Source organism: Myxocyprinus asiaticus, chromosome 13 (assembly GCF_019703515.2).
Source record: "Myxocyprinus asiaticus isolate MX2 ecotype Aquarium Trade chromosome 13, UBuf_Myxa_2, whole genome shotgun sequence".
NCBI classification, from domain to species: Eukaryota; Metazoa; Chordata; class Actinopteri; order Cypriniformes; family Catostomidae; genus Myxocyprinus; species Myxocyprinus asiaticus.
Window position 1 is genome coordinate 18,451,603 of NC_059356.1, and position 27,094 is coordinate 18,478,696.

Consider the following 27,094-nt stretch of genomic DNA (forward strand, 5'->3'; position numbering starts at 1 on the left):
GATAATATTTTAACACATTTATGTAGAGAAACAATCAAGATGTGGTAACCACTGGTACATGTTGTCTCATTATCTTATGAAACATCATGCAAATAATAATTCAGTTCACCATTTTCATTGTTTTTTTTAAACAGGAGGATGTCCCGGATAATGTTAAACGCACAGTCCTACCCTGTGTCTGGCCTATGGCATTGGCAAGTGACAATCAGCCCGAGATTGATTTGTGGTTTGACCATAGATTGAGGCTCTACGTGAAGTTCCTGAACAAGACTCTATTAGGTTCACAAGACACATTGAATGCACCATGCTTATCATACAGAAAAATGTGAGTGTTTTTCATTTGTAAATTGACACCAATTTAGGACTGTCAAATTAAAATTAAAATATTCGTCGAATTTAAGAAAAAAATGCATATTCGAATGCTAAAACTGTGCATTCTAATTTTGGATGTGTGCAAAGCACTGACAATGACTTCAGATCGATTGCATTCTTGCGCTAAAAAGGCCAGACACAGCACAACAAATAGTTTAACAGAAAGCAGGTGTCTCAATATGCTTTATAAAATTCTTTTTAATTAGACACTGCATCTAAAACAGTGCTCCTGCACAAGATGCTGAATAAACAAAAACAAAGTGAAACAAGACGTTCGTCTAGCGCAGGTTTACAAAGAAAAACAAATGGGTGGTTGCAAAAGTGATTCGTTCGGTGTGAACAGCCCGTTACAGTAGGTGGAGGTACTTGGCTGTTGTGTCTTGCTCTGTTATAAGCATTTCTCAGATTAAGCAATGAGTTTTTTTAAACGCTTTGTCAGGAAAGATGTTCAACTTGGAAATGTGTGTCTCGAGATCCTCGCTTTATGTTCCATTCTGTTGTGTTCCGTCTGCACATTAGTTGAAAATGAAATGCTCTTTTTTTTTTTTTAACAGCCAGGAATGTTCTTTGCCATAATATAATTGTGCTGACTGGTTTGTGTTTATTGTGCCCTCTTGAGGACTAAGTAAACAGCATCAGTATAAGAATATTATTCTAATTTTGAAAATATTTAAGGTAAAAATTCAAATTTAGTTTCTTTGCTCAATTGACAGCCCTAGTGAAATCAGTGTTCACAGATGTTTGAATGCGTAGTCATTTGCGACTTTTAAAAGTACTTTCTGTTGTCTTCAAGGGTTGCTGTTTTAGGCAACAATTTCACCTTTAATGATTCTCAGCTTTCCCAACGGGATGTATTCACCACCATCCAGAAATATCTGAAAACAGGTGGAGTAGTCTTCCTTCTCTTAATAAACAAACTTGTTCTTTGCTTAAAAATGCAATAAATGACATTAAAAGTTATTGATTTTAAATAAAATAAATAAAATGTATAATGTAAATATATAGTGTAGCATTCTTTTACAGATCTATTCATTTTGTTTATTTTAATATAACTATGTACAATTTCAGATTCTGTACCAAAGTGCTACAACTCCACTGACCCAAAACTGAACTCAACGGCATGGTTTGCTAACCACATTGGTGTATTTATGACCTTTGTGAGCCTAGATGATTTCTACTCTTTTGGTCCTGAGGACACGGTATGAACTGTTCTCCACAGCCCCTCTTTCATATAGACTGGCAAATGGAATGTTTGCTTTACCTCATTATGATATACACTATATTGCCAAAAGTATTCGCTCACCCATCCAAATAATTGAATTCAGGTGTTCCAATCACTTCCATGGCCACAGGTGTATAAAATGAAGCACCTAGGCATGCAGATTGCTTCTACAAACATTTGTGAAAGAATGGGCCGGTCTCAGGAGCTCAGTGATTTCAAGCATGGTACTGTGATAGGATGCCACCTGTGCAACAAGTCCAGTCGTGAAATTTCCTCGCTACTAAATATTCCACAGTCAACTGTCAGTGGTATTATAACAAAGTGGAAGCAATTGGGAATGACAGCAACTCAGCCACGAAGTGGTAGGCCACGTAAAATGACAGAGCGGGGTCAGCGGATGCTGAGGCGCATAGTGCGCAGAGATCGCCAACTTTCTGCAGAGTCAATCGCTCCAGACCTCCAAAGTTCATGTGGCCTTCAGATTAGCTCAAGAACAGTGCATAGAGAGCTTCATGGAATGGGTTTCCATGGCCGAGCAGCTGCATCCAAGCCATACATCACCAAGTGCAATGCAAAGCGTCGGATACAGTGGTGTAAAGCACGCCACCACTGGACTCTAGAGCAGTGGAGACGCGTTCTCTGGAGTGACGAATCACGCTTCTCCATCTGGCAATCTGATGGACGAGTCTGGGTTTGGCAGTTGCCAGGAGAACGGTACTTGTCTGACTGCATTGTGCCAACTGTGAAGTTTGGTGGAGGGGGGATTATGATGTGGGGTTGTTTTTCAGGAGCTGGACTTGGCCCCTTAGTTCCAGTGAAAGGAACTCTGAATGCTTCAGCATACCAAGAGATTTTGGACAATTCCATGCTCCCAACTTTGTGGGAACAGTTTGAGGATGGCCCCTTCCTGTTCCAACATGACTGCGCACCAGTGCACAAAGCAAGGTCCATAAAGACATGGATGAGCGAGTTTGGTATGAAAGAGACTTGACTGGCCTGCACAGAGTCCTGACCTCAACCCGATAAAGCACCTTTGGGATGAATTAGAGCGAAGACTGCGAGCCAGGCCTTCTCGTCCAACATCAGTGTCTGACCTCACAAATGCGCTTCTGGAAGAATGGTCAAAAATTCCCATAAACACACTCCTAAACCTTGTGGAAAGCCTTCCCAGAAGAGTTGAAGCTGTTATAGCTGCAAAGGGTGGGCCGACGTCATATTAAACTCTATGGATTAAGAATGGGATGTCACTTAAGTTCATATGCGTCTAAAGGCAGATGAGCGAATACTTTTGGCAATATAGTGTATGTTGTGTTACAATTGCAGAAAGCTAATTATTCCATATTGCGAATTCCTCCTTATTTTGCTGCTTGCAGATAAAAATCTTCACTGTGAATCCTGAAAATGTACAGCTGTTCAAATTAAATCCACCTCCAAAGATAGTGATCAACCGCTACACTGAGCTCATTTTTCTACAAAACCCCAGCTTCAGTATTTTTAGGTGAGTTTCAACAATAATCCTGAACAAAATGTATTCTTTGAAATTAGCTACTAAACTATAGACTACCATGAAAACTACCATGTTTTCTATGCTCCACTAGCTTGCCTTCAGTTTTGCTGTGCGATGCCCCACCATCAGTCTTTATTGGCTTAAATGAAAGTCAAACAACTACTATTCTTGGAAATTTTAAAACATCTTGCTCCGATGTGGATCCTGCGGTAAGTTCTCCATTAAAAATGAAAGTGAGATAATTTCCTCAGTGATGTAACTGACCAACACACTCTCATACTGAAATATTTCTTTAACAACTTTTTCACCTGCACCACCAAAACGTCACCCTTAGTCCGTATATTAAATGACACTAGTTGCATAGATTACTCATTTTAACTTATTTCGTTGGATCTTAATAATTTACCCAAGGCTTCATTTAAAAAAATTTAATTAATGAAAATTCGGTCATAATTTATTCATTGATTTGCCATTGAATTTTTATTTTATATGCTGTGGGAAGCAAAGGGAGTCTGTATGGAGAACGTCCGTACAGACCCAAATTGTAAGTATTTATTCAATGATTATCGTTCCCATCAACTATAACATTCAAACCCCACACTCTTGTAAACATAAAAAAATTGCTGCCTTAAGCATTTCAACAGGTTTGACATCAGTGATGTCAAATGTAATTGGCTCTCGTGTGTCTTATAACCAATTGCTAAAGTTTGGAAATATCTTTTTGAATGAGTTTCACTCTGTTCCTCACAAAAAGCTATCGTATGGCTTTAGAAGACATGGAATGCAGCATGAGTCGTTTGGCTTTTTTTTAAAAATAAATTGTGACTGTACATTTATCTGCTATTATGTCTTTTATATTATTGAGAAGTGGTTAGGTTTAGGCATAGGGGTGGATTTAGGGAATCTAAAATGTCTGTATAATGGAACTTAAATATTATACTGTATTTATGAGTGTAATAAAACAATTGGCCCTGATTTACTAAAGGTTTGCGTGCATAAAAACGTGCAAACTTGCACACGCAAAAAAGGTATGAGCTGATTTACTAACATAGTCTTCTGATGCGCAAAATAGCGTCTTGTCAATTTTTGCATGTTTCTTCAAAATGAATATGCAGATTAGAGGCATGCCTCCTAATGCACACAATAAAGGGCAGTGTCGATGTAATGATAAACACACTCGAATAATGACAAGGACTTCCAAATGTGATAAAGATAAAGGTTCTTTACTGAGACTCAAACTGAAATTACAAAAAGATAAGCAGCATATCAGATGTCAGCTGTTCACAGTCGCTTTATTATAAATATCAGAATTACACTGTTTTACAGGTTGTGTGTGTCTTACACCATGAGATTTAATGGAATGAAAGTAACATTTTATACAGCATATAAACAAATGAACAGAATGAAATTAATTAAATGCAATATAATTTTACTGTCTTAATGTCTTAAACCAGACTGACCGGGGGGGTCCTCATGTTATGCATTCACCTACTCGTTGTCCCACAGGTGCAAATGAATCAAATTGCACTCGCAAAGTGATTTATCAAAGCTTGAAAGTCATTTCAGAAATGTTTTTAAAAAGAAAAGTATTAATTTGATTCATGCTTTGCATCTTGCTGTCATTATTGAAAAAAAGAGACTTTGAGAACATAGAATACATAAAACGCCAACTGATGACACATTAATGTGAAATTTAATTATTCCTCATGAGAAAAACTGTTTTATTCTGCTATTTTAGAACTCAATATCCTAACTGATAACATACTGATAATTATAAGCCTTTTAACATTGTATGCCCAAATTATGTCATAATGTAATGTTTTAAACATTGTTTTTTACTGGTGAAATATTGTGAAATATTTTAAGTGCCGGTTCTTTCCAGTACTTGAAGCGGGCCGATACCCACAGGTATGCCGAACGGGTGTCGTCTCAATCCCGTGAAACGAGCAGTGAGCACCTAGACTAGATGATTGCTGTATAAAATTCTGATTTAATTTTAGTATGCATCAGTGGTGCGATGGCTTCACATTTAAATAATACTGTATTTACTACTTTAATTATGAATTTGCTCCACTTCATTCTGAAACATTTCAAGAGAATATTGTTATGGATATTCTCATCAACTACTCCTACACTTGTTAAATAGCAGGGATTTTATAATGATATCATATAATCCTATAAATAAACGCATATAGTTTCAGTATTTCTGTAACTGCTGATCTCCTGGGATTTTCACACACAACAGTCTCTAGAATTTACTCTGAATGGTGCCAAAAGCAAAAAACATCCAGTGAGTGGCAGTCCTGTGAATGGAAACACCTTGTTGATGAGAGCGATCAACAGAGAATGACCAGACTGGTTTGAACTGACAAAGTCTATGGTAACTCAGATAACCACTCTGTACAATTGTGGTGAGAAGAATATCATATCAGAATGCTATTCTGAGATGCGGGTTGGCGCTGTTTTGGCGGCGTGAGGGGGACCTACAAAATATTAGGCAGATGGTTTTAATGTTGTGGCTGATCGGTGTATATATTAATAAATGCCATATTGAATGAAAATAAAATGGTATTTAGTGAGAGAGCCTACAGTATATAGGTGAGGTGCAAGTACCACATGCAAAAGCCTCCTTTTGGAGGGTGTGTCCAACATATTTGCATGTGTAGTTATTTTCGTAGTAAATCACCGCAAAACATAAGCGCACAAGCAAATTAGTACCTGTTATTTGGGATCTTAATAAATTAGGGCCTTAGTGGTTAAATGCACACTAAAGCCAAGTTTATAACGGAATCTACCAAACCGAAGTGAGAAAATGATGATACTGAGGTTTTCGTGATGCAGGCAAAAAGTCATTACCAATGACATTTCCCTTATAAGACTGCTCTGGACTGACTGATATTTCATATACTTTGCATGTTTTCAGATATCTACTGCACTTGCTGGAAACATCAAAACCATAAATGCCAATACTTTTACAACCTTGGGACAGGAAAGTGTTGGCCTAACAACTGTACAAATAAATAGTGCAACTTCGACAGTTCTGAACAGTAGTCTCTCAGTACTCAGCACTGTGGCTGGGTGGACCTTCGGACAAGTTACTGCAATCGTACGAGTGCTTCTCAGTGGAACATTTGAGGTAGAATTAATATGATTTTTTGATTTGATGAATGTCAAAGTAAATACATGGTCCTCAAAATCCTGTTTATGTGCACTAAGTTAAAGGTGCACTCAGTAACATTTTCCTATTAAAAATGTTTTACTCCTAAAGTAATGAATTGTAATTTTGAAACGTATGTATAAAATCATGACCACTCACTTGAAATGAGGACTCTAGTCATATCAGTAACCTTGTATACATTAAAAAAAAATTTTTACGAGGCAGGGCACAGGGGCACCCTCAAGGGGGCTGCCATGTTATGATTACATGACCAGGTGAATACTAATCGCTTAATCTCATTAACTGTCTTGTTATTGGACACTTTCCCTCTTGGATTAAATTAATCATGGCTGATTGTGAATAGTGAATTTCTACAATGGCATCTGTAACTGAAAACTATTGATTCTGAATGATGCTGCATCCACACCACTAGTGTCACTGTAAGTCCAAGATGACACAAAAAGTTACTGAGGGCACCTTTAACAGCAGAACACAAATTAAAATAAAGAAATCACTGCTAAGACAACTCTTCTGACTTTCATCTGCAGCTTATCAATGCCAACAATCTGCTGAGTCTAGGATCTCTAATTGGAGGGATCCCTTCGGCAAAACTGACTGAAATAGCTCCAGAACAAATTCTCATAACTTCTAAAAACACAATATTTAGACAAAGCATACTGAGTGCCCCAGAGATTGTTCAGAAGACCTACGTGACCCAGGTATATGTTTTTTCTGAGAGCTAACTCTTTTTTTTTTTTTTTATCCGGACTTGAATATAATCAGTACAGTTCCTCTGATAAATCTCAATGTTTTTAATAACTTTTTTTTCCTCTAGCTAATCAAAGTGGATCAGTCACCAGCAGCCCTAATGACAAATATTCCCGATGACATGGCCATCCAAATTCCAAGAAACCTTCTGAATATTCCCACCACTGTAGATATAACAGTTCTGCAAAAGATTAACACTAAAAAGTGGAAACCTGAACAGGTACTATAGCAAAAGTATACTGCATTAAAATATAACTCATTCTGTCCTGTATTTCTCCCCATACAAATGATTTAAAGCCATTTTTTTCTTTGAATTCTTTATAGGCAGCTCTGTTCTTTGATACTGTTGCTGACAAATTTGATCAACCTGATGAGTAAGTATTTCTGCTGCAAATTTGTTTTTTGTTTTTACTAATGTATATAAAACTGCACTATGAACTGGCGCTGAAATTTTTTGCAGCCTGTCAGTGGAGGTCCTGCAAGGATTTACATGCTCCCGAGTGCAGACGTTCACCAAAGACAAAATCAGAGGCCTGATTAATGCCTGTCGGCACAGAAGTAACAGACCTAAGGTGGTACTGAGTGAGACTCAGGTAAGAGCTGACAAAAAAGTCAACCAAAAATATATTCAGTTGAGACCAAAAAACATAGCACAATAAAAATGCTTCATTTATAATTTATTTTTCCTTAGTTGACCTGCATGTACAACCAAATTAGAGGTGACACACCACTGGATTTTGTCAACTATCCACCAGATATGTTGCTGTACTACAAGTAAGGGTTCAGAAATGTTGACAATCCTTTTCTAATTTTTTGTAGATGTTTCTTTGTAAAAGGGAAAAATTGTAAAACACATTGTCTGCTGTTCTCCTCAGTTATGATACAATCCCAAGAGCCCAATGCAATGCATATTTTACACAGTTAGCAACAGCAGATTTCTCGAAATTTTCTACTACACTGAGAGGGAGACGGGACATTTTGTGGAATAATGCCGCAAACTGCTTTGTGAGTAATGTCAAATGATTTAGATGTTAGATTATTTTTTAGACCTATATTGAATATTTACATATTCATAATTTCCATAAAAGGGTATTAAAGGGACAGGCATCAAGAAACAGGACTTAACAGTTCTGGGCAATTTGGCATGCGTTCTGAGCAAAGACGTCATTGAAAACTCTGACCCAGAAATCCTGGAGAACTTAAAGAACTGCAGCGAACTCTCAGATGCACAGATGATGGCCATGGAAACGCTTCTCTTGAAGGGAACATCAAAATATGGGTAAGTTAGGCTGATATAAAAAAATGAGGAGTGAATTTGATATTCATTGTTGGGCAAGTTACTCACAAAAAATTTATTCCACTGCAAAATACAAATTATTTCTTTAAAATTGTAATCAGATTACTTTACTGATTGTTTTGTTGAAAAAGTAATCACGTTACTCATTTATTTACTTTTAAGTTATTTTTTTTAAATACTTTTCACAGGAAAGATTTAGTTTTTCCACTTAACAAATTTTATATAATATCTATATTTCCCCTCTGTTAATTGTTGTATACAAGCCATTTACTTAACACCACTCATTGGGGAGCGTACGCATATCAGCAGTCATAGAAAAGCAAACAGATTTACATATGTTTTACCCAATGCTGTTGATTATTACAGTCTGTTCTCAAATACTCTGCTTGTTTATCATTGTCCAGAGAATCCTGTTTTCTGGCTTAATACTGTGCTTTAGAAAAAATAAATGTTTGTAATTATGATTTGCACTTTTTTAGACCACCGGGCAAATGGAATCAGATAACTCTTGGCAGTCTCGGAATTCTTCCTTTGTACTTGCCCCAGAAATTTTGGGGATCATTCACAGAGGTAAACCAAATATGCAAACATACCACCTGGTTTAGCCACACAGAGAAAGTCTCCCCTTTCTGACACCATGTTATTTTATATGTCCCTCTTGTTTCAGAGAGATTCTCGCAAGTTCTTGAAAACTTTCTTAAAATTTCTGCGTGGCCAAAACACTGCAAAAGTGCATATGAAAAGGTTGTTTAAAGCTCTCATTTTAACTGTACCGAGAGCCAAAAGAGAAGGTATGCCATCTTTCTCTCTGTAACTACAAAATGGATGTCTTTCTTTTATTGTTTCTTCATGCTCCCCAAATTCTCCCTGAAAATAATTACTTCACTTCTGGTTTAACTGAAAGCTGGCTGTACTAAGGGCACCATCACCAGTACTGTTATCAGCGATGATGCCTTCCCCTTCGGATATTCTGCTACAGATTTCCAGAACTGCATGAGTGCTGAAGTAGTGAGGGACAACCTTGCTGGCCTGTGTGCAAAAGTTGATGATAATGAGCTTCAGAGAGTAATTTTGGACAAACTCAATGAGGTAATGTGGAATATTATGGTTTGTTGAAATCTTATGAAAACATCCAGAATGGTTTTAATATAGAGGTGTTGGTACATGTCCATCAGATACTTCCAAATGGGCTTTCGGATGATCAGGTACAGGTGCTGGGGTCAGTATCCAAGAATGCAACAGTTGTTGAAATAAATAAATGGAGCATCACTAAAACTGACACACTGGCTGCACTGATGAATGCCAACGATGGTGAATGGGCCCCTACACAGGTGCAGATTTTGGCATGAACATTTAATTTGCATTATCATGCGTCTTACTTGGAGGAGATGCCAAATAAACATTTATTTTTGTGTCACCACTTTAATTTGTCTTTCAGAGCAATGCAATCATTACAAAATACCTAAGCTCCAACAAAAATCTATCTGCGACTGAGTTGAATCTAATCAAAGGACCCAATCTCTGCTCTCTGAATGTCAGCACATTGGCAGCAATATTGCCTGATAGTATACGGTAAGGTCATATACAATGCTGTAAACTCATACAACTATACTTTATAACAATCAAAATCAGCATTTATGTTCTGGTGTAGCAGTGCATTTTATTTCGAAAATCAGACATTGGTAAACTGTGTAGACAAACTCATCTCTTCTACCCCACACTTTAGCAAAATATGATTTCAGCTTTGCTGTTTGGGCTTATTATTATTATTTAATTGAATTAGATGATTCACCCAAATATTTTAATTCTCTCATCATTTACGTGTTTGCTTGAAAATGCATGTGTAAGTTACATCAATTAGACTGAGGTCATTATATTTCACTCACAAAGAACACTTGTAATGGACAAGTGAAATATCTTTTTATACATTTTACTATAATAACAATACTAATTGCCATCAGACTATGAATTTCATTTCTCAATAGTGGGCCAAATTCTGTTAAATTTTTTAAAGGTGTACTAAGTAATTTTTTGTGTGTCATCTTGGACTTACACTGACACTTAATTCAAATGCAGTCGTTCTCAGTTATAAATGTTATTGTAGAACTTCCTATTCACAGTCTGCAATGATTAATTTAATCCATGAAAGTATCTGAGAATAGGGTGGTTACTGAGATTAAGAGAGTAGTATTTAGCTGGTCATGTGATCATAACATGGCCGCCCCATTAGGAGGCCCTTTCCATGTAAAACAGCTTTTATAAAGTTACTGATAAGTCATATCTTCATCTCATGTGAGTGCTCATGATTTTATACATGTGTTTCAAAATTACTATCCATTTCTTAATGAGTACAACTTTTTTAATGATGAAAAAATGACTGAGTGCACCTTAAATATCTCATGGGCTGCGTCAAAACAGACGACAGGCCACAGTTTGGACACCCCAGTCAAATTTATTCCATTATATTTTAAACCTAGCATGGCATTTGAATGCTTGATCTCTAGACTTCTCTATTATCCTCAATAACAGGGGGTCTGATGCTTTGGATGTGTCAAAGTGTTCTTCTGATCAAAAGAAGGCACTCTTCAGCATTGCTAACAGAGCATTCCCCTTGTCATCCGCCACTGGCCAAAAAAGCATCCTCTCATCTTTCCAGCTCATTGAGTCCTATCTTGGTAAGGGAGCATTTCAAGTGTCATTATAAAAATGTTTGTCTTTTTTTTTGGAGCATTTTGGTGCTAGCAATGCCAAGGACATGGGTTGAATTCCCAGGGAATAAAATGTATAGCTTGAATGCACTGTAAGTTACATAGAAGCACCTGCCAAAATGTATAAATTAAATTCACATTGTTTAGCATTTGTTTGGTTTGTTCTGTAGGGGGTGCAGATTTAAATTACATTAGGAATTTGTCATTGTCTGGTGTCAGCATGAGCCTCTCGACTTTCAAAAATCTGGATCCAGATGTTGTCTTTGTGAGTACAGAAAGACACTTTGTATTGTCATTTCTTCCTCTCATAATTTATACATCACTTGAATTTGTATGTAAATAAACATCACAAAGTCCACTTATTATATATTACAGAACCTCACAGTGTCTGAAGTCCAGGGTCTTCTCGGTTTAAACCTACGGGATCTAAAAACGTTTGAAAATGAAACAACTGTGCAGAGCTGGATCACACGGCAATTACAGTCTGAGCTGGATAAACTGAATATTTCACTAACTGGAGGGAGAGCAGACTCTGTTTCTCCAACTGCAGCAACTAACTCAACTTCTACAAATACAACTATGACAGCTGCTACAGCTGCCACAACCATTAAAAGTAGTGCAGTAGCTTCAGGTAAGGTGTCATGCACCATATATACTGTGTGTGTGTGTGTGTGTGTGTGTGTGTATATATATATATATATATATATATATATATATATATATATATATATATATATATATATATATACACATACATACATACATACATACACACACACACACACACACACACACACACACACACACACACACACACACACACTGGCAGCCAAAAGTTTGGAATAATGTACAGATTTTGCTGTTTCAGAGGGAAATTGGTACTTTAGTTCACCAAAGTGGCATTCAACTGATCACAAAATATAGTCAGGACATTACTGATGTAAAAAACAGTACCATCACTATTTGAAAAAAGTTATTTTTGATCAAACCTAGACAGGCCCCATTTTCAGCAGCCATCACTCCAACACCTTACCCTTGAGTAATCATGGTAAATTGCTAATTTGGTAGTAGAAAATCACTTGTCATTATATCAAACACAGTTGAAAGCTATTTGGTTCTTTAAATTAAGCTTAACATTGTCTTTCCGTTTGTTTTTGAGTTGCTACAGTATGCAATAGACTGGCATGTCTTAAGGTCAATATTAGGTCAAAACTAGCAAAAAAGGGGTCGCGTGGCGCCATGCGGGGGTCAGACGTGTAAATGGTGAGCTCTGCACACTTTGCTAGTTTTAATTATTTTTATGTCATAAACCGGTGAGATTCGATGCACGCTGCTACATGACTGTTCTATGAAGTCGACATGGCAAAGAATTCAAATTCCTCGGGCTCTGGAGATATTAAAAGACACTTATGTGCTCAAGCTGATACTTCTGACTGGGCCGCAGACCAGGGACTCAGTTTGGACAGTGCGGTGGGTGAAATTCAACGCCAACTGTCCTGCATATCTGTGATGCTGATGAAGGTTGTTGCTGACCTGGAGGATCTTGCTGTAATACGTCGATCGATTTCAGCAATGGAGGAGAAATTCTCTGAGTTGGTTACAAGATTGTTGGATGTTAAAAAACGGATCCATTATCTAGAGTCATCGGAGAGGGAATTAGCTGCTAATCCGCTAGCAACCAAGACAGACTTGGAACGTGTTTGGGAAAAGTTGGAAGACCCTGAGAATCGTAATTGGCAAAATAATGTCCGAATTGTTGGAATTCCTGAGCGTTAAGATGGTCGAGATATGGTGAAATTCCTAGACGAGCTCTTCCCGATTCTGCTCGACATAGGCCATAAGCTGGAAATCGAGCAAGCTCATGGGGTCCTGGCTCGGAGATCCGCGGAAGGAGACAGGCCCCGATCAATTCTGGCCAAATTTCTGAGATCATCCGATAAAGATCTCGTGTTGCGCGAGGAGCAAAGGAAAGCTTTCATGGAAGAACCACAGCATTTTCTTGTTCCCAGACTTTGCAAATTCGACAAGAGAGAAACGTGATCGATCCAAGGAATGCAAGAAACTCTTACATCAACAGAAGATCGCTTTTGCACTGATGTTTCCGGCCAAACTGAGAATAGATACTAAGGATGGCCGCAAAATATTTACATGCCCACAGCAAGCATTGTCTTTCATAGAGTCAATGGGGTGAGTAAGCCATTTGGTGTTTCTCAAGTTGCCCCCAAGTGAGTGTGACTCGCTAAACATACACTTGACTGTCTGAGGAATCTGGGTGCCTTTTTTGTTTCTTTTTGTGCTGGTTCTGCCTTGCGGCTGGAGTTTGTTTTGAGGAATAACACTCATTTGGGACAGCTGTGAATGAATCTGGTCATTCTTTGTGCTTATGCCTCCTATTGGCTGGAGTTTGTTTTGTGGAGTGTATTTTTTGCAGGACATTGGAAGGATTAGGTCATCTGCTGCACATATGAAACAGCCGGCTCACTGAACATTCGTCTGACTGCCTGAGGGAACTGAACTTTTTTTCTTTTCTTTTTTTTTGTGCTGGTTCCACTAGCAGCTGGAGTTTGTTTTGTGGAGGAACACACCTTCGATATAGTTTTGTGAATTAATCTACACATTCTTTGTGTTTATTCCGCTTGTTGGCTGGAGTTTGTTTTATAGATTTTCTTCTGTTATGTAATTCTGTCTCTCAAAATTTGTATAGAAGCACCGGATTTGAGCAATCCGATGGCAGAATTGTAGACATACATAGACTGTTTGAGTTTAGAGGGATGGATGCCAGTTGGCATTACGCTGAACTAAAATGCTATTTCTAACCATTTTACATGCACATGTTACCAGGCAGGATCATATTTTTTTTATCAAGAAAATTCATGTTGGATCATAATTTTTTTTTTCTAGTAAGACCTTTGATATTAGGGCAAAAAAGCATTTTCCTGATAATTTTTTTTTTTTTTATTGTTTTCCTGTAAAAATATCTAGAAATCCTTAAATCAAGATCAATTTGATTTATCTTGTTTTAGAAACAACACTGCATAAGATATTTAGGTTTTTCAGAGAATGATTTTTAACGTGTATTTTGTCTTACTGTACTGGCAGAGTTTTTATAGTCAAAACAAGTGAAAAAATCTACCAGTGCTGAAGTAATCCAAAGTATTTAGAATACATTACTGACCTATATATATATATATATATATATATATATATATATATATATATATATATATATATATATATATATATATATATATATGCCCCTAATTTCATCTGTTGTTGACTGCTCAATTGGAAACATCTTAGTCTCAGATCATTCCCTGGTGAGTTTAGAACGGTAAATCATATAGTTGGCGCTTTAATGTATCCCTTTTGCAAAATCCTGATTTTCAACAAATGTTAAAGGCTGAAATCAGTGTTTATATGGAGACCAACTGGTCCTCAGGATCCTCTGTGGGCGTGGCTTGGGAGGCACTTAAGGTGGTTCTTAGGGGTCAGATCATACAGTATGCCTAATTCATCAAAAAATCCAAAGCATGAGAACTCATGGAGTTGGAAGGGAATATTAAAAGTGCAGAGGCAAAGCTGAAGTGCCAAATGTTGTCTGATGGCCTCAGAAAATTGACCCAATTGAAATACAGATATAATACTATTTTGTCACAGAAGGTGGAGTTTTGGCTATTCAGGGCAAGACAGTCATATTTTGAGTCGGGGGACAAAGCAGGGAAGCTTTTGGCTAGATACATAAAACAGTGATTCTTTTTCTACCATTCCCTCAGTGAAATCTGCTGGTGCTAAAATATTTACCTCAGCCATTGATATTAATAATGCTTTTAAAGAATTCTATCTTGATCTCTATAGTTCCACGTCTTCGTTTACTGATGAGGATATTAGAAATTTTGTGGAACCATTAGAACTCCCTAAACTGATGACTGAGCAAAAAAATTCTCTTGATTCTGAGATAACCTTGGAGGAGCTTGGTGAGGTAATTAAGGCCTTGCTCCGGGACCAGATGGCTTTGCCGCTGAGTTCTTTTTTTATCTCTTATGCTACAGAATTGGCTCCACTTTTGTTAGAAGTTTATACAGGATCATTAAAGAATGAAAAGCTTCCGCCAACCATGACACAAGCCCGGATCAGTCTGATTCTTAAAAAGACAAAGATCCAAGCGAGTGTGAGAGTTACCGTCCAATTTCTCTGATCCAGCTAGACATTAAAATATTGTCAAAAACTGGAAGATGGTCATAGGAGTGTGTCACTCCTACTGCAATGTAATTTATTTGTTTGGTTTTGAGGTCTCCCGCCACAGATTGTTAGATATATTTGATCAGCTGAAATTTCAGACCATATTACGCTTGAACCGTGACTACTAAACAATCCAAACAACAAAAGAAAGGCCCGACGCTGCAGCAGACAAATCCACTGAGCTTAGCATGGTGGCTATTGCTAAGCTGCTTGACCAGCACAAGCAAGCCCTATCCTCAGAGTTTAAAACCACAATATCGCCACTGGAGACTAAAATCGATCTGATTCAGTCGACGGTTTTTGATCATTCTCAAAAGATCTCCTCGCTGGTAGCTAATGCTAACGTGACTGATGAAAGACTGCTCTCTTTGGGAAAAGACAAGCGTGGCCTTGTCAGAGAACAATGCGAAGCTGCAGAGTAAAGTCATCGATCTCGAGTCGCGCTGTCACCGGAACAACATAAGGATAGTTGTCCTACCGGAGTCGATTGAAGGTCCTCGCCCGTCAACCTTTTTCTCTCAAGTGTTGGTGGATGTTTTCAGCGAAGACATCTTTCCTTCTCCACCGGAGATTAACAGAGCCCACAGAACTCTTGCCTCCAAACCAACGGCAAATGAAAGGCCACAAGCGGTCATCATTCGCTTCCATCGCTACCAACAAAAGGAAAGAATTCTATGAGAAGCCAGGGCCAAGAGGGGACACTGTCATATCACAACAACCCGATTGCCATATTTGAGGATTATGCACCTGAGGTAGCCACACAGAGGGCTATATTTTGGTCTGTCATGGCAGATCTCTACAATATGGGACTGAGGCTGGCATTACTTTTTCCAGTGAGGCTCTTCATCAGAACTCAAGACAGGGATCAGAAATCTTTCACCTCGCTGGAGGAGGCAGAGAACTTTGTTTCATCAGTGTGCGCTGTTCCGACATGGCGAGAGGATTTCACCCATCAGAGGATTAAAATGTCGGTTTGTCTTTCTTGACTTTCATTTTTGGACTTCAGTGCATTGGTATTTAGAATATCTTAGTGTTTAATACTATGGACTTTTTGTGAATCTAATATCATGAGTTGATTTTCTACAAGACGGTGCCACGCCCAGTTGATGCAGACCAAGCCCAGGGTGCGGTAATTAAGCTCAACATTTTCAGTTCACACTTGAACATTAGGTCCATCTTGGTTTGTTATGTTACGTTACGTTTTGGCTATGTTTCGGCCCTTGGTCACAGGAGCTTAACTTTCAGGAGGGGTGCTGAGACTCTGTAAGATAGCCATTTTCTCCACAGTAGAGCATGATCTGCTCAGGTGGTTATGATGTTCTGAGAATGTTCATGGGGGGTGCTGGGATAGAGAGGGGATACGCAAGTGCCTGTGTTCGGGGTTTATATGCCTCCGCTGTTGTTGTACCCCTTTTTTTTTTTTTTACATACCCTACAGCATTTCAAATATGGCTACCATCAACTGCCTAGATGACTAATACTAATAAGGTTAATGATGGAGGGCTCAGACTGATATCTTGGAATGTTAAGGGGTTGAATACAGCTGTCAAGGCGGGTACGATTTTTGCTCATTTGCAGCATCTGAAAGCTAAGATTGTGTTTCTGCAAGAGACGCATCTTTGGACGACAGATGTCCTGTGTATCAAAAGAGCATGGATGAGCCATTTATTTCACTCCAAATTTTCTCAAAGAGCCCGTGGGACCGCTATCATTATTCACAAGTCGGTCTGGTTTGAGCTAGAAAATAATATATTTGACATAAATGGACGTTATGTTATAGTCACAGGCAAGCTTTACGAAATCCCGGTCATTTTGGTCTCTATCTACGCTCCAAACTGGGACAACGATGAGTTTTTTTGTCACATTTTTCACTAGTATCCCAAACATGACTAATTAGGAGACTTTAATCAGTTCAAGACATTTTGCTGGATAGATCCTCTAACAAACATTGTAACCTGTCCAAATCGGCCACCGTAGTGCTCGATTACTCTTCCCAACTTGGCCTCTTGGATCCTGGGGGCAAAGCATTTTCATATTTTTCTCATGTTCACCATACCTTCTCCAGAATAGATTTTTTTTTTTCTACTGGATAATAAATTATTCCGCGAAAATGTGACCTGCACATATCACCCTGTGGAGAGCGAGGCAGGCTGAGCGGCGACTGTGCGGAACGAGGCCGGGATGGACAACTGCAGCGGATTATCTCGCCCAGCTGTGGGTGATTACAGTGTTAACGGGCGAGAGATAAAGCCACAACGAGAACTGCAGTCAGGGAGAGACAGAGAGAGAGAGAGAGAGAGAGAGAGCTACAACGAAGCTGTGTGTGTCTGGGAAGTTGAAAAGCACACCGTTGATGTGTGTTCATGCTGCTGAAAAGCAGTGGTGTTGAATGTTTTGTTACACTGAAAAGTGCTGACAATAAAGAGTCTGATGTTGGATGTTTGCAAGGCTCCCGCTTCCTTCAGAGAGTCAAAGAACTTCCTTACACACCCTATTGTTGTTTCCGTCCACTCCGTCATCTCTTGATTTACATTTTTTTTTCTGGTAGCTGTATGAATATACCTTGGAGATTCCCTACTTGCAACCTATCAAACAGTGCATTTACATATTTTATACAGACACAAATAGATTTATACTTTGATCTTAACTCCACCCCAGACATCAATTCGGACACCCTTTGGGAGGCTTTTAAAGCTTTTATTCGGGGACAAATAATATCTTACACTGCATATTTGAGAAAAACTGGTGATCTTATTAGTTTATGTCTATCGCGTGACCTGCGGAACTTGGATACAGAATACGCTTCTGCCCCCCTCCCCGTCCCTCTACACCAAGCGGGTGCAGTTGATTACAGAACACGATCTAATAATGACAAGTGCGATTAACTAAGCAGCTCCTACAGAGCAGACAGCAGTTTTTGTAACACGGGAGAAGGCCTGGAAGCTTCTAGCTCACCAAACGAGAGCCGCGGGCACCGCTAGATGGATCACGTGTGTAAATACCCCAACGGGGGAATATGTGGTCGATCAAGCTGGCATTAATAACACGTTCGCTAACTTCTATGCTGAACTATACGCATCTGGTTTCATTTCGGATAACCTGATTGATTTTGATTTTGTCAATACGTTCGAATTCCCCACCTTGGAGACTGAAGCTGCAAAAACTCTGGGAACCCCTATTACTTAATCTGAAATTCTAAACACGATCGGGTCTATGCAATCCAACAAATCCCTGGGACCCGACGGATTTACAACAGAATTTTATAAAGCGTTTTTATAAAGAGTCTCGCCTGGCCCCTATTCTAGCAACACTATACAACAACTTTTTCAAAAATGGCTGCCTTCCGACGTCTTTGACTGAAGCCTCCATCATTCTTATTCTCAAAAAAGATAAGGATCCTAAAGCATGCGGTAGTTATCAGCCAATATCCTTGTTGAATGTGGACTTTAAAATCTTATAAAAAATTATGTGCCTTCGCCTTCAGAAGGTTCTGCCTTCTTTAGTCTCACACGACCAAACAGGTTTTACTCCAAACAGACACTCCTTTTTCAGGAGATTGCTTAATATTTTGTTCTCCCCGGGGTCTCCCCTACCAGAGGTGGTTATTTGCTTAGATGCCAAGAAGGATTTTGACAGAGTGGGACTACCTGTATTTTGTTTTGGAGAAATTTGGACTAGGAGCAGAGTTTGTATCCTGGATATGTCTTCTATACGCATCCCCAACTGGGGACCTTCTATACACGTCCCTAAACCGGATACTAGCCACTTAATTTCGAGAATTTATAATCCAATTAACTCTTTGACTCCTGACTTGTTTAGCCCCTTTAAAGGAACCTGGAAAAAGGAGATTGGTACGTCTATATTGGATGATCAATGGGAATACATTATAAACCAAGTGCATACATCATCAATTTGCGCTAGATATGGCTTGCTACAGTGCAAGGTCCTCTGAAGAGCTCACCTGACAAATGTCCAATAGTCTAATTTTACCCTGATTTTACTGACTACTGCAATCACTGTGGACAAGCCCCAGCGGACCATACCCACATGTTCTGGGGGTGTCCCAAGCTATCAATCTTCTAGTCTGAAATATTTAAAACATTAGAGAAGGCATTGAATGTAGATCTTGAGCCCAACCCACTGACAGCCTGGCATCACACCACACACAGGATACACAAACCCCACAGTGCGTGTGGTCGCATTTACTACCTTTTTAGCTATAGGGATGCACCAATACCACTTTTTCTCTTCTGATATCTGAAATCTCAGTATCAGCCAATTCCGATACCAGTGTTGTTTTTTTCATAATCAGTTTAGAACATCTAAACCTCACTGAGTGATGCTAATTATATGTAAAGAAACACAAACCTCTAACTACACATTATTTCAGTATAAATGTACAAACTATTAAGAAAAACTTTAACTAGTCTACTGGATAATGCTGCAGCAAAATTAACAGTAATTCCAGTCTAAGTGTTCAGTAGCAAAAAACATTCAACTTGTATCTGGACTTTAAAGGATTCAGATCTCTTTTTTTTCTTTTTTTTCTTTTTTTCAATTTAGTTGTAAGATACCAGTTCACTTTTCATTCACAGTTATTTTTTTGGAACCCATTAAACTTAAATATTGTTATAATTTGTAAACAATAATAATAATAATAAAACATTAATAATAATAATACCAATTAAAAGAGTGGAAATAAAATATTGTCACAAATTTTAGCTAACCGATTAAGTAAAGTTATGACATCTCTTATGCATGTAGATCAGGTGAGGTTTATTCGGGGCTGCAGCTCTTCTGACAACATTAGGTGTCTCATCAGTATTATGTGGTCTGTGGCAAATGAGCAGACTCCGGTCACTGCCATCTCACTTGACGCTGAAAAGGCATTTGATATGGTAGAATTGGATTATCTTTTAAAATTTTGGAAATATACGGGTTCGGGAATACTTTTATTGGATGGATTAAGTTACTTTATAGTCACAGGGTTACCCCCTTTCCCCATTATTGTTCTGTCTTGCCCTGGAACCATTAGCAGCTGTGATAAGAAGGGAAGATGATTTTCCAGGGGTGGTGTTGTGCATAAATTGTTGCTTTTCACAGATTATATTTTATTATTTGTCTCTGAGCCCACTAGATCTATGCCTTGCCTCCACAGAATTATTAATTCCTTTTTTAAGTTCTCAGGATACAGAGTTAATTGGTCTAAATCCGAAGCTTTGGCTCTGACAGCGTACTGCCCAGTAATGTTTTTTCAGCTGGGCGCCTTCCAGTGGCCCAAACAGGGTATTAAGTATTTGGCAATTTTATTCCCAGCAAATTTGTCTGATTTAGTTAGTTAATTTTGATCCCTTAATAAAAAGGTTTTCGAGCGATGTGGGCAGGTGGGCTTCATTACATTTATCAATGATTGGGAAGGTTAATGTTATTAAAGTTAATTGTATTCCAAAATTTAACTACCTGCTACATTCTCTCCCTGTAGATGTCCCCCTCTCTTATTTCAAGCAATTTGATAGCATAGTGAAGTCCTTCATTTGGAATGGTAAGCATCCCAGATTACATTTCAATAAGTTACATAGGCCGATTGACAGAGGTGGGCTAGGCCTTCCCAAGATTTCTTTATTATTATTATGCATTTGGTCATTTGTCACTTCCACCTGAGAGAGCCCCTCCCTGGTTTGGTATTGAAAAGGAAGTTCTTGCCCCTATTTTGCCATTGCAAAGCCTTTCTATCAAACTAATCGGAGAAGTTAAGTTACACCCCGTTATCTCACATTTACACTCGTTATGGACAAAAGTGTCCAGAGTGTTTAACTCGGACATTTATTTAAATGATGCCTCGAGCATATGGATGAACCCAAAATTATGTATTAATAAGTCCCCATTCTGCTGGTCGGAGTGGATTGTGAGAAAGGTCAGTATACTCGGTGACCTATAAAAGTGAGTGGAGTGTTGAGATCTTTTGAAAATTTGGTTCAACGTTTTGGGATCCCCAGATCTCAGTTTTATAGGTATTTCCAACTGCACCACCTGCTCTGTACTATTTTTGGGAGTAGCATACACCCTCCTAAAGCGGCTGATATGCTGGGAGTAGTGATTACTGCTTTAAAAAGGTCATGAGGCATCAGTGTATTAATCCCTGCTAATTCAGAGTCTGGGGGACGGAGCTTTAACTTCTATCAAGAGATTATGGGAGAAAGATTTCAACTTGGTATTGGAGGAGGGAGTGTGGGCTAGGATTCTAAAAAATGTCAAGTCTGTATCTAGAGATGCAAGGGTGTGTCTTATGCAATTCAAGATTTTACATAGATTTTATTGGACCCCCTCTAGATTGTATAGGCTTGGTCTTAAAAACACACCCACCTGCTGGCGATGCCAATTGGAGGATGGAGACATGTTTTTTGGTGGTGTACTGAGATCCAGAAATTCTTGTTGAAGGCTTAGATTTTTGTGTGTGATGTGGTGGGCACTTGGGTATCGTTTTGCCCCAGATTCTGTGTTTTGGGCAATGGGGCGGTTATCGATGTGGGGAATAGCATTCTATTCAGGGTTCTGACTTGTGTGTTGATTGGCAGGCAGATTATTTTGAGGGGTTGGAGGTCAGCTGGTGCGCCCCCATTTCGGGAGTGGTGCACGGAGATGGGGAGGGTGGCGGCTTTTGAAGAGGTGTTATTGGGAAGACGAGGTAACTTAGATTTTTTTTGTCAGGAAAGGGGGCAATTGTTTTGAGTTTTTGGAGGGCTCTTGGGGTGGGATGTGGAGAGCGTAGTGTAGTTTTGGTTGAGTATGATTATATATATTTTTGTTTGTTTGTGTGTTTGTTTGCTTTTTTCTGTATATCTACTCATGTGTGACCATGGGGATGTTTGTTTGGAGATGGAGTTGGGGATTGGGATGGGGAGGGGTGGTTGTAGGGTTTAAATGTTGTTTGTATGTATGTATGTATGTTTTTGCTTTTCTTTATTATTTTAAGATTGAATAAAAATGTTAATTACAAAAAAGAAACAGCTTTCTCTATAAACTCATCAGTCAATCATTGTTTTGAGGAATGAAAGCTATACAATGCTTGAAATTGCCCAAAAAAAATAAAAAAACCTGAAGATTTCATACAAAGGTGTACACTACAGTCTTCAAAGACAAAGGACAACTGGCTCTAACAAGGACAGAAAGAGATGTGGAAGGCCAGATGTACAACTAAACAAGAGGATAAGTACATCAGAGTCTCTAGTTTGAAACATAGATGCCTCTTATGTCCTCAGCTGACAGCTTCATTGAATTCTACCCGTTCAACACCAGTTTCATGTACAACAGAAAAGAGAAGACTCGGGTACAGGCCAAATGGGAAGAATTGCAAAAAAAAAGCCACTTTTGAAACAGAAAAACAATAAGAAAAGGTTAGAGTGGACAAAGAAACAGACATTGGACAACAGATAATTGGAAAAGAGTGTAATGGATCTTAACCCCATTGAGCATTTGTGGGATCTGCTAGACTGTAAGGTGCGTGAGAAGTGCCCAACAAGACAGCCACATCTATGGCAAGTGCTGCAGGAAGCGTGGGGTGAAATGTCACCCGAGTATCTGGACAAACTGACAGCTGGAATGCCAAGGATCTGAAAAGCTGTCATTGCTGTACGTGGAGGATGATGAGAACTCAGAAGTTCAGAATTTTTTTTCAAATTGTAATAGTAATTTTTTATGTTATTTATGTCCTGACTATACATTGTGATCAGTTGAATGCCACTTTGGTGAATAAAAGTACCAATTTCTTTCCATAAGAGCAAAATCTGTACATTATTCCAAACTTTTGGCCGGCAGTGTGTATAGATACACTACCGGTCAAAAGTTTTGAAACACTCATTCTTTATTATTATTATTATTATTATTTTTTTTTTTTTTTTTTTTTTTTTTCACATTTAGAATAATAGTAAAGTCATCAAAACTATGGAATAACATAAATGGAACTATGGGTATTATGTTGTGACTAAACAAAATCCAAAATAAATCAAAACTGTGTTATATTTTAGCATCTTCAAAGTAGTCACCCTTTGCCTAGAATTTGCAGAAATGTACTCTTGACATTTTCTCAACCAACTTCTTGAGGTATCACCCTGGGATGCTTTTAAACAGTACTGAAGGAGTTCCCATCTATGTTGGGCACTTATTGGCTGCTTTTCTTAATTATTTGGTCCAAGTCATCAATTTCAAAAAAAAAAAAATTGTATTACATTTTTAAAGTTTTATAATGAAATAAATTAATATGGTGGCACAATTATATTTTTGTCTACAAACTCATTTCAAACATTTAAGCATATGCCTTCAGATCAAAAGATTAAGATCGTGAGAAACATTTCAGTCGTGTTTCAAAACTTTTGAGCGGTAGTGTATATACACACACACACACACACCGATCAGCCACAATATTAAAACCACCTGCCAAATATTGTGTAGGTCCCCCTCGTGTCGTGTGATTAAGAAAAATGTGATTAAGGTCAAACTTGAAAAAAACTGAAGATAAACATCAAATAAAGGTAGGGCTACTAAACATTAGATCTCTTTCTACCAAAGCACTAATTGTAAATTAAATTATTACAGATCATAGTTTGGATGCACTCTGTTTGACTGAAACTTGGCTTAAACGAGATGAATATATTAGTTTAAATAAATCTACTCCCCCATGTTATTGTTGTAAACATGAGCCTCATCTGAAGAGTCGAGGAGGAGGTGTTGCTACAGTTTACAGTTAAGATTTTGGTGTTACTCAGAGGACAGGATATCAGTTAAAGTCTTTTGAACAAATAATGCTTAAAGGTGCACTCAGCGATTCCTGAGAAACACTGTTGATATTCGAACTCAACTGCCAAAACAAACACACCCCTCCCTTCAGTGCTCCTTTGGAAGCTTTGCCCCCCAAATTCATGCATGCGAGACGGTTTTACGCACACCAGTTCCAGACACTCACATCTCTCCTGCTACTAAATCTAACATCACAACAACAGCATATATGGGATCTGTGAAACATAGCAAAATTTATGTTACCCACATAGAGAAGAAAAAGAACATCCGTTCTGCATCCGTCTTCAAGCCTTTTACCTCTCAGAGGTCTCTCCACCGCTGAAAAGCCTCGCCGATGTTGACGCAGCTCCTAGCCCTCGATTCATCATAATCCATCTTTTTTTAGTTTATATTCGTCTGACCATTTTCTCTTGGTCTGTTTCTCAACCATTTGTCCTCCTTGGAGTTTAGAAAGTTCGCATCAGCCAGATTTGCCATCGCTCTTCTCCTCTCGCTCTTCGCCCACCTCCCATCCTGTGCATTTGCAAGAACCACCCCTGTTGCTGATTGGCTGGAGTAGTGTAGTGTGGACCAGTCTGTTCCACTTTGTTTTTGTCCCATTTACAGAGCCAGGGCTGTGTACAAATATTAGGTGTTTTTTTTCCAGACCACCCTCAGAACGTACAGCTAGCAGACTGTGTGGAGATATTTGCAGAATTTGACAAAAAAGTGTATTGGATTAGAATTACTGAGTGCACATTTAATATGACACCATCAGATATAAATAAAAAAATCTGTGTCATATTTTGCCCTTGCTACAGTATATAGACTAACCCGGGCCTTGGCAAATTTGCACATTTTCTATCTGATCTAGTAGTTAATGTAGATAGAGCTTTAATTGTTGGTGACTTCAACATTCACATAGATAATGAAAATGACACATTGGTATTAGCATTGATCGATATTCTCAACCCCCTTGGAGTCAGACAGAATGTGACAGAACTAACTCATTGCCATAATCATATGCTAGATTTAATTCTGTCATATGGAGTTGATGTTGATACTATAGAAATTCTATCACAGAGTGATGACATCTCAGATCATTACCTTGTCTCTTGTTTTTTGTGATCAGCTAATGTCAATCAATCTACACCAAGCTATCGTTCAAGTAGAACTATTCTTTCGACCACTAAAGATAGCTTCACTAATAATCTTCCAGAATTGTCTCACATACTCAGTAAGCCAAGAAGTCTAGAAGAACTTGATGAAATAACAGAAAACTTAGTCTTCTCTAGCACTCTTGATAGCGTGCCAACACCCCCACCCCATTTTTTAAAAAAAAGCCTCGCACTGTGGTGCAATGATCACACTCATGCTCTTGTAAGATGGAGTGCAAGTGGAAGAATACAAAATTAGAGGTATTTCATGGTGCATGGAAGGATAGTGTCTGTAGATACAGACAGGCACTAAAAGCTGCCAGGTCAGCATATTTTAGCAAACTCATAGAAAATAACCACAACAATCTTAAGTTTTTATTCAGTACTGTGGCTAAATTGTTTAGGAATAAAGCATCGACTGAACCAGATATTCCGTCACAGCACAATAGTAATGACATCATGAATTTCTTTACTGATAAAATTGACTGTCACAGCACCTCAGAAAACAGTGTCTTATAATTTTGCTCACGAGCAACTTCAATCCTTCGCTGTCATAGGTCAAGAAGAGCTAACAAAGCTTAGCAAAAAATCAAAAGCCACAACATGAATGTTAGATCCAATACCAACTAAGCTCTTAAAAGAGGTATTCCCAGTAATCTCAGAACCTTTTCTTAATATTATTAACTCCTCGCTGTGGCAAGGAACACAAAACTCCATAAGATGTTGGTTAATGGAGAAAAATAACCTTGGGAGAAACCAGGCTCACTGTGGGAGCCAGTTCCCCTCTGGATAAACAACATGAATATAATGCCAATATTAGTTATTTGTGTGCAGTGCAAGTCATGGTTTTAAATTTTGTAAATTAAGTAAGCGTTAAGGTCCAGTGTTTTAAAAATAAAAGTGAAATATTTTTTTATGAACTTTAAGATTAATGACTAGTATCTTTGAAGTCCGTCCTGGATTAACTGCAGAAGTTTACATAGATGCATTGTCCTTTGTTAGTTGGTTGATGAAGACTTTTGTTGGCAATTAAATGATAGTCTGTGTATTCCATTTCAAGAGTGTAGTCCATCAATAGACAAAGGTGATGCAGGTTGAGATTAATGAGGTGCATCGCAGTTCAACCTGCAGGACATTTCGGTGAGGTTCGGTGGGGTCCATCCTAAATCCAAAGTTCAGGCAGTGGTATATGTAGTATCTGATGTCTTACAACTGTAGTTGGCATCAGTTCATCCTTTGAAGTCATTCTCCAGGATTAAGCTGTGGCTTCTTAATAAGCAGTTTGATTACTGCGATTTTAACATTTCTTGGGACATGTCCTAAGGATAGTCGCCTTCAACTTGCTCACAGAGGTTCTAAATACAATTATTATTTAAATATTTAATTTCATACACATTTTACAATCATATTTAATCAATCTACACAATGATCACTGTAATATTAGTTTCTTTTTTTGTTTTTGTTAATGCACGATTTCCTGTAAAGCTGCTTTGAAATGATGTGTGTTGTGAAAAGCGCTATACAAATATAAATGACATGTCTTGAAAGTCTACGGTAACTCTGATAACCGCTCTGTACATTTGTGGTGAGAAGAATGGCATCTCGGAGTGCTCTTCTGAGATGCGGGTTGGCGCTGTTTTGGCAGCACGAGGGGGACCTACACAATTTAGGCAGGTGGTTTTAATGTTGTGGCTGATCGGTGTGTGTGTGTGTGTGTGTGTGTGTGTATATATATATATTTCTGTATATAAATTATAAACAAACTTGAACCCCCCTTGTATAAAATACTAGTCTGCTAGTACAGTAAGAACTTCAGATTAAGGATGAAAATGCTAAAGTCTTTTAGAAATTTCATTACAAATCAATGCTAAACTTTACCTTTTTTGTCTCCTATT

General features: G+C 38.3%; 1 protein-coding gene across 1 annotated transcript in view; it reads left to right on the forward strand.

The window, feature by feature from the left end:
• Nucleotides 1-27,094, forward strand: part of mslna (mesothelin a) — a 54,741-nt gene that overhangs the window by 27,019 nt on the left and 628 nt on the right. Inside the window, exons 41-61 of the mRNA XM_051714857.1 lie at nucleotides 135-325; nucleotides 1,166-1,257; nucleotides 1,441-1,571; nucleotides 2,968-3,092; nucleotides 3,193-3,310; nucleotides 6,025-6,237; nucleotides 6,807-6,977; nucleotides 7,094-7,246; nucleotides 7,351-7,400; nucleotides 7,487-7,619; nucleotides 7,718-7,800; nucleotides 7,902-8,031; nucleotides 8,115-8,305; nucleotides 8,803-8,893; nucleotides 8,991-9,114; nucleotides 9,228-9,412; nucleotides 9,499-9,654; nucleotides 9,762-9,895; nucleotides 10,853-10,998; nucleotides 11,202-11,296; nucleotides 11,407-11,662. Coding sequence (XP_051570817.1) covers nucleotides 135-325; nucleotides 1,166-1,257; nucleotides 1,441-1,571; nucleotides 2,968-3,092; nucleotides 3,193-3,310; nucleotides 6,025-6,237; nucleotides 6,807-6,977; nucleotides 7,094-7,246; nucleotides 7,351-7,400; nucleotides 7,487-7,619; nucleotides 7,718-7,800; nucleotides 7,902-8,031; nucleotides 8,115-8,305; nucleotides 8,803-8,893; nucleotides 8,991-9,114; nucleotides 9,228-9,412; nucleotides 9,499-9,654; nucleotides 9,762-9,895; nucleotides 10,853-10,998; nucleotides 11,202-11,296; nucleotides 11,407-11,662 — 2,968 coding nt within the window. The remainder of the gene's footprint in view (nucleotides 1-134; nucleotides 326-1,165; nucleotides 1,258-1,440; nucleotides 1,572-2,967; nucleotides 3,093-3,192; nucleotides 3,311-6,024; nucleotides 6,238-6,806; nucleotides 6,978-7,093; nucleotides 7,247-7,350; nucleotides 7,401-7,486; nucleotides 7,620-7,717; nucleotides 7,801-7,901; nucleotides 8,032-8,114; nucleotides 8,306-8,802; nucleotides 8,894-8,990; nucleotides 9,115-9,227; nucleotides 9,413-9,498; nucleotides 9,655-9,761; nucleotides 9,896-10,852; nucleotides 10,999-11,201; nucleotides 11,297-11,406; nucleotides 11,663-27,094) is intronic.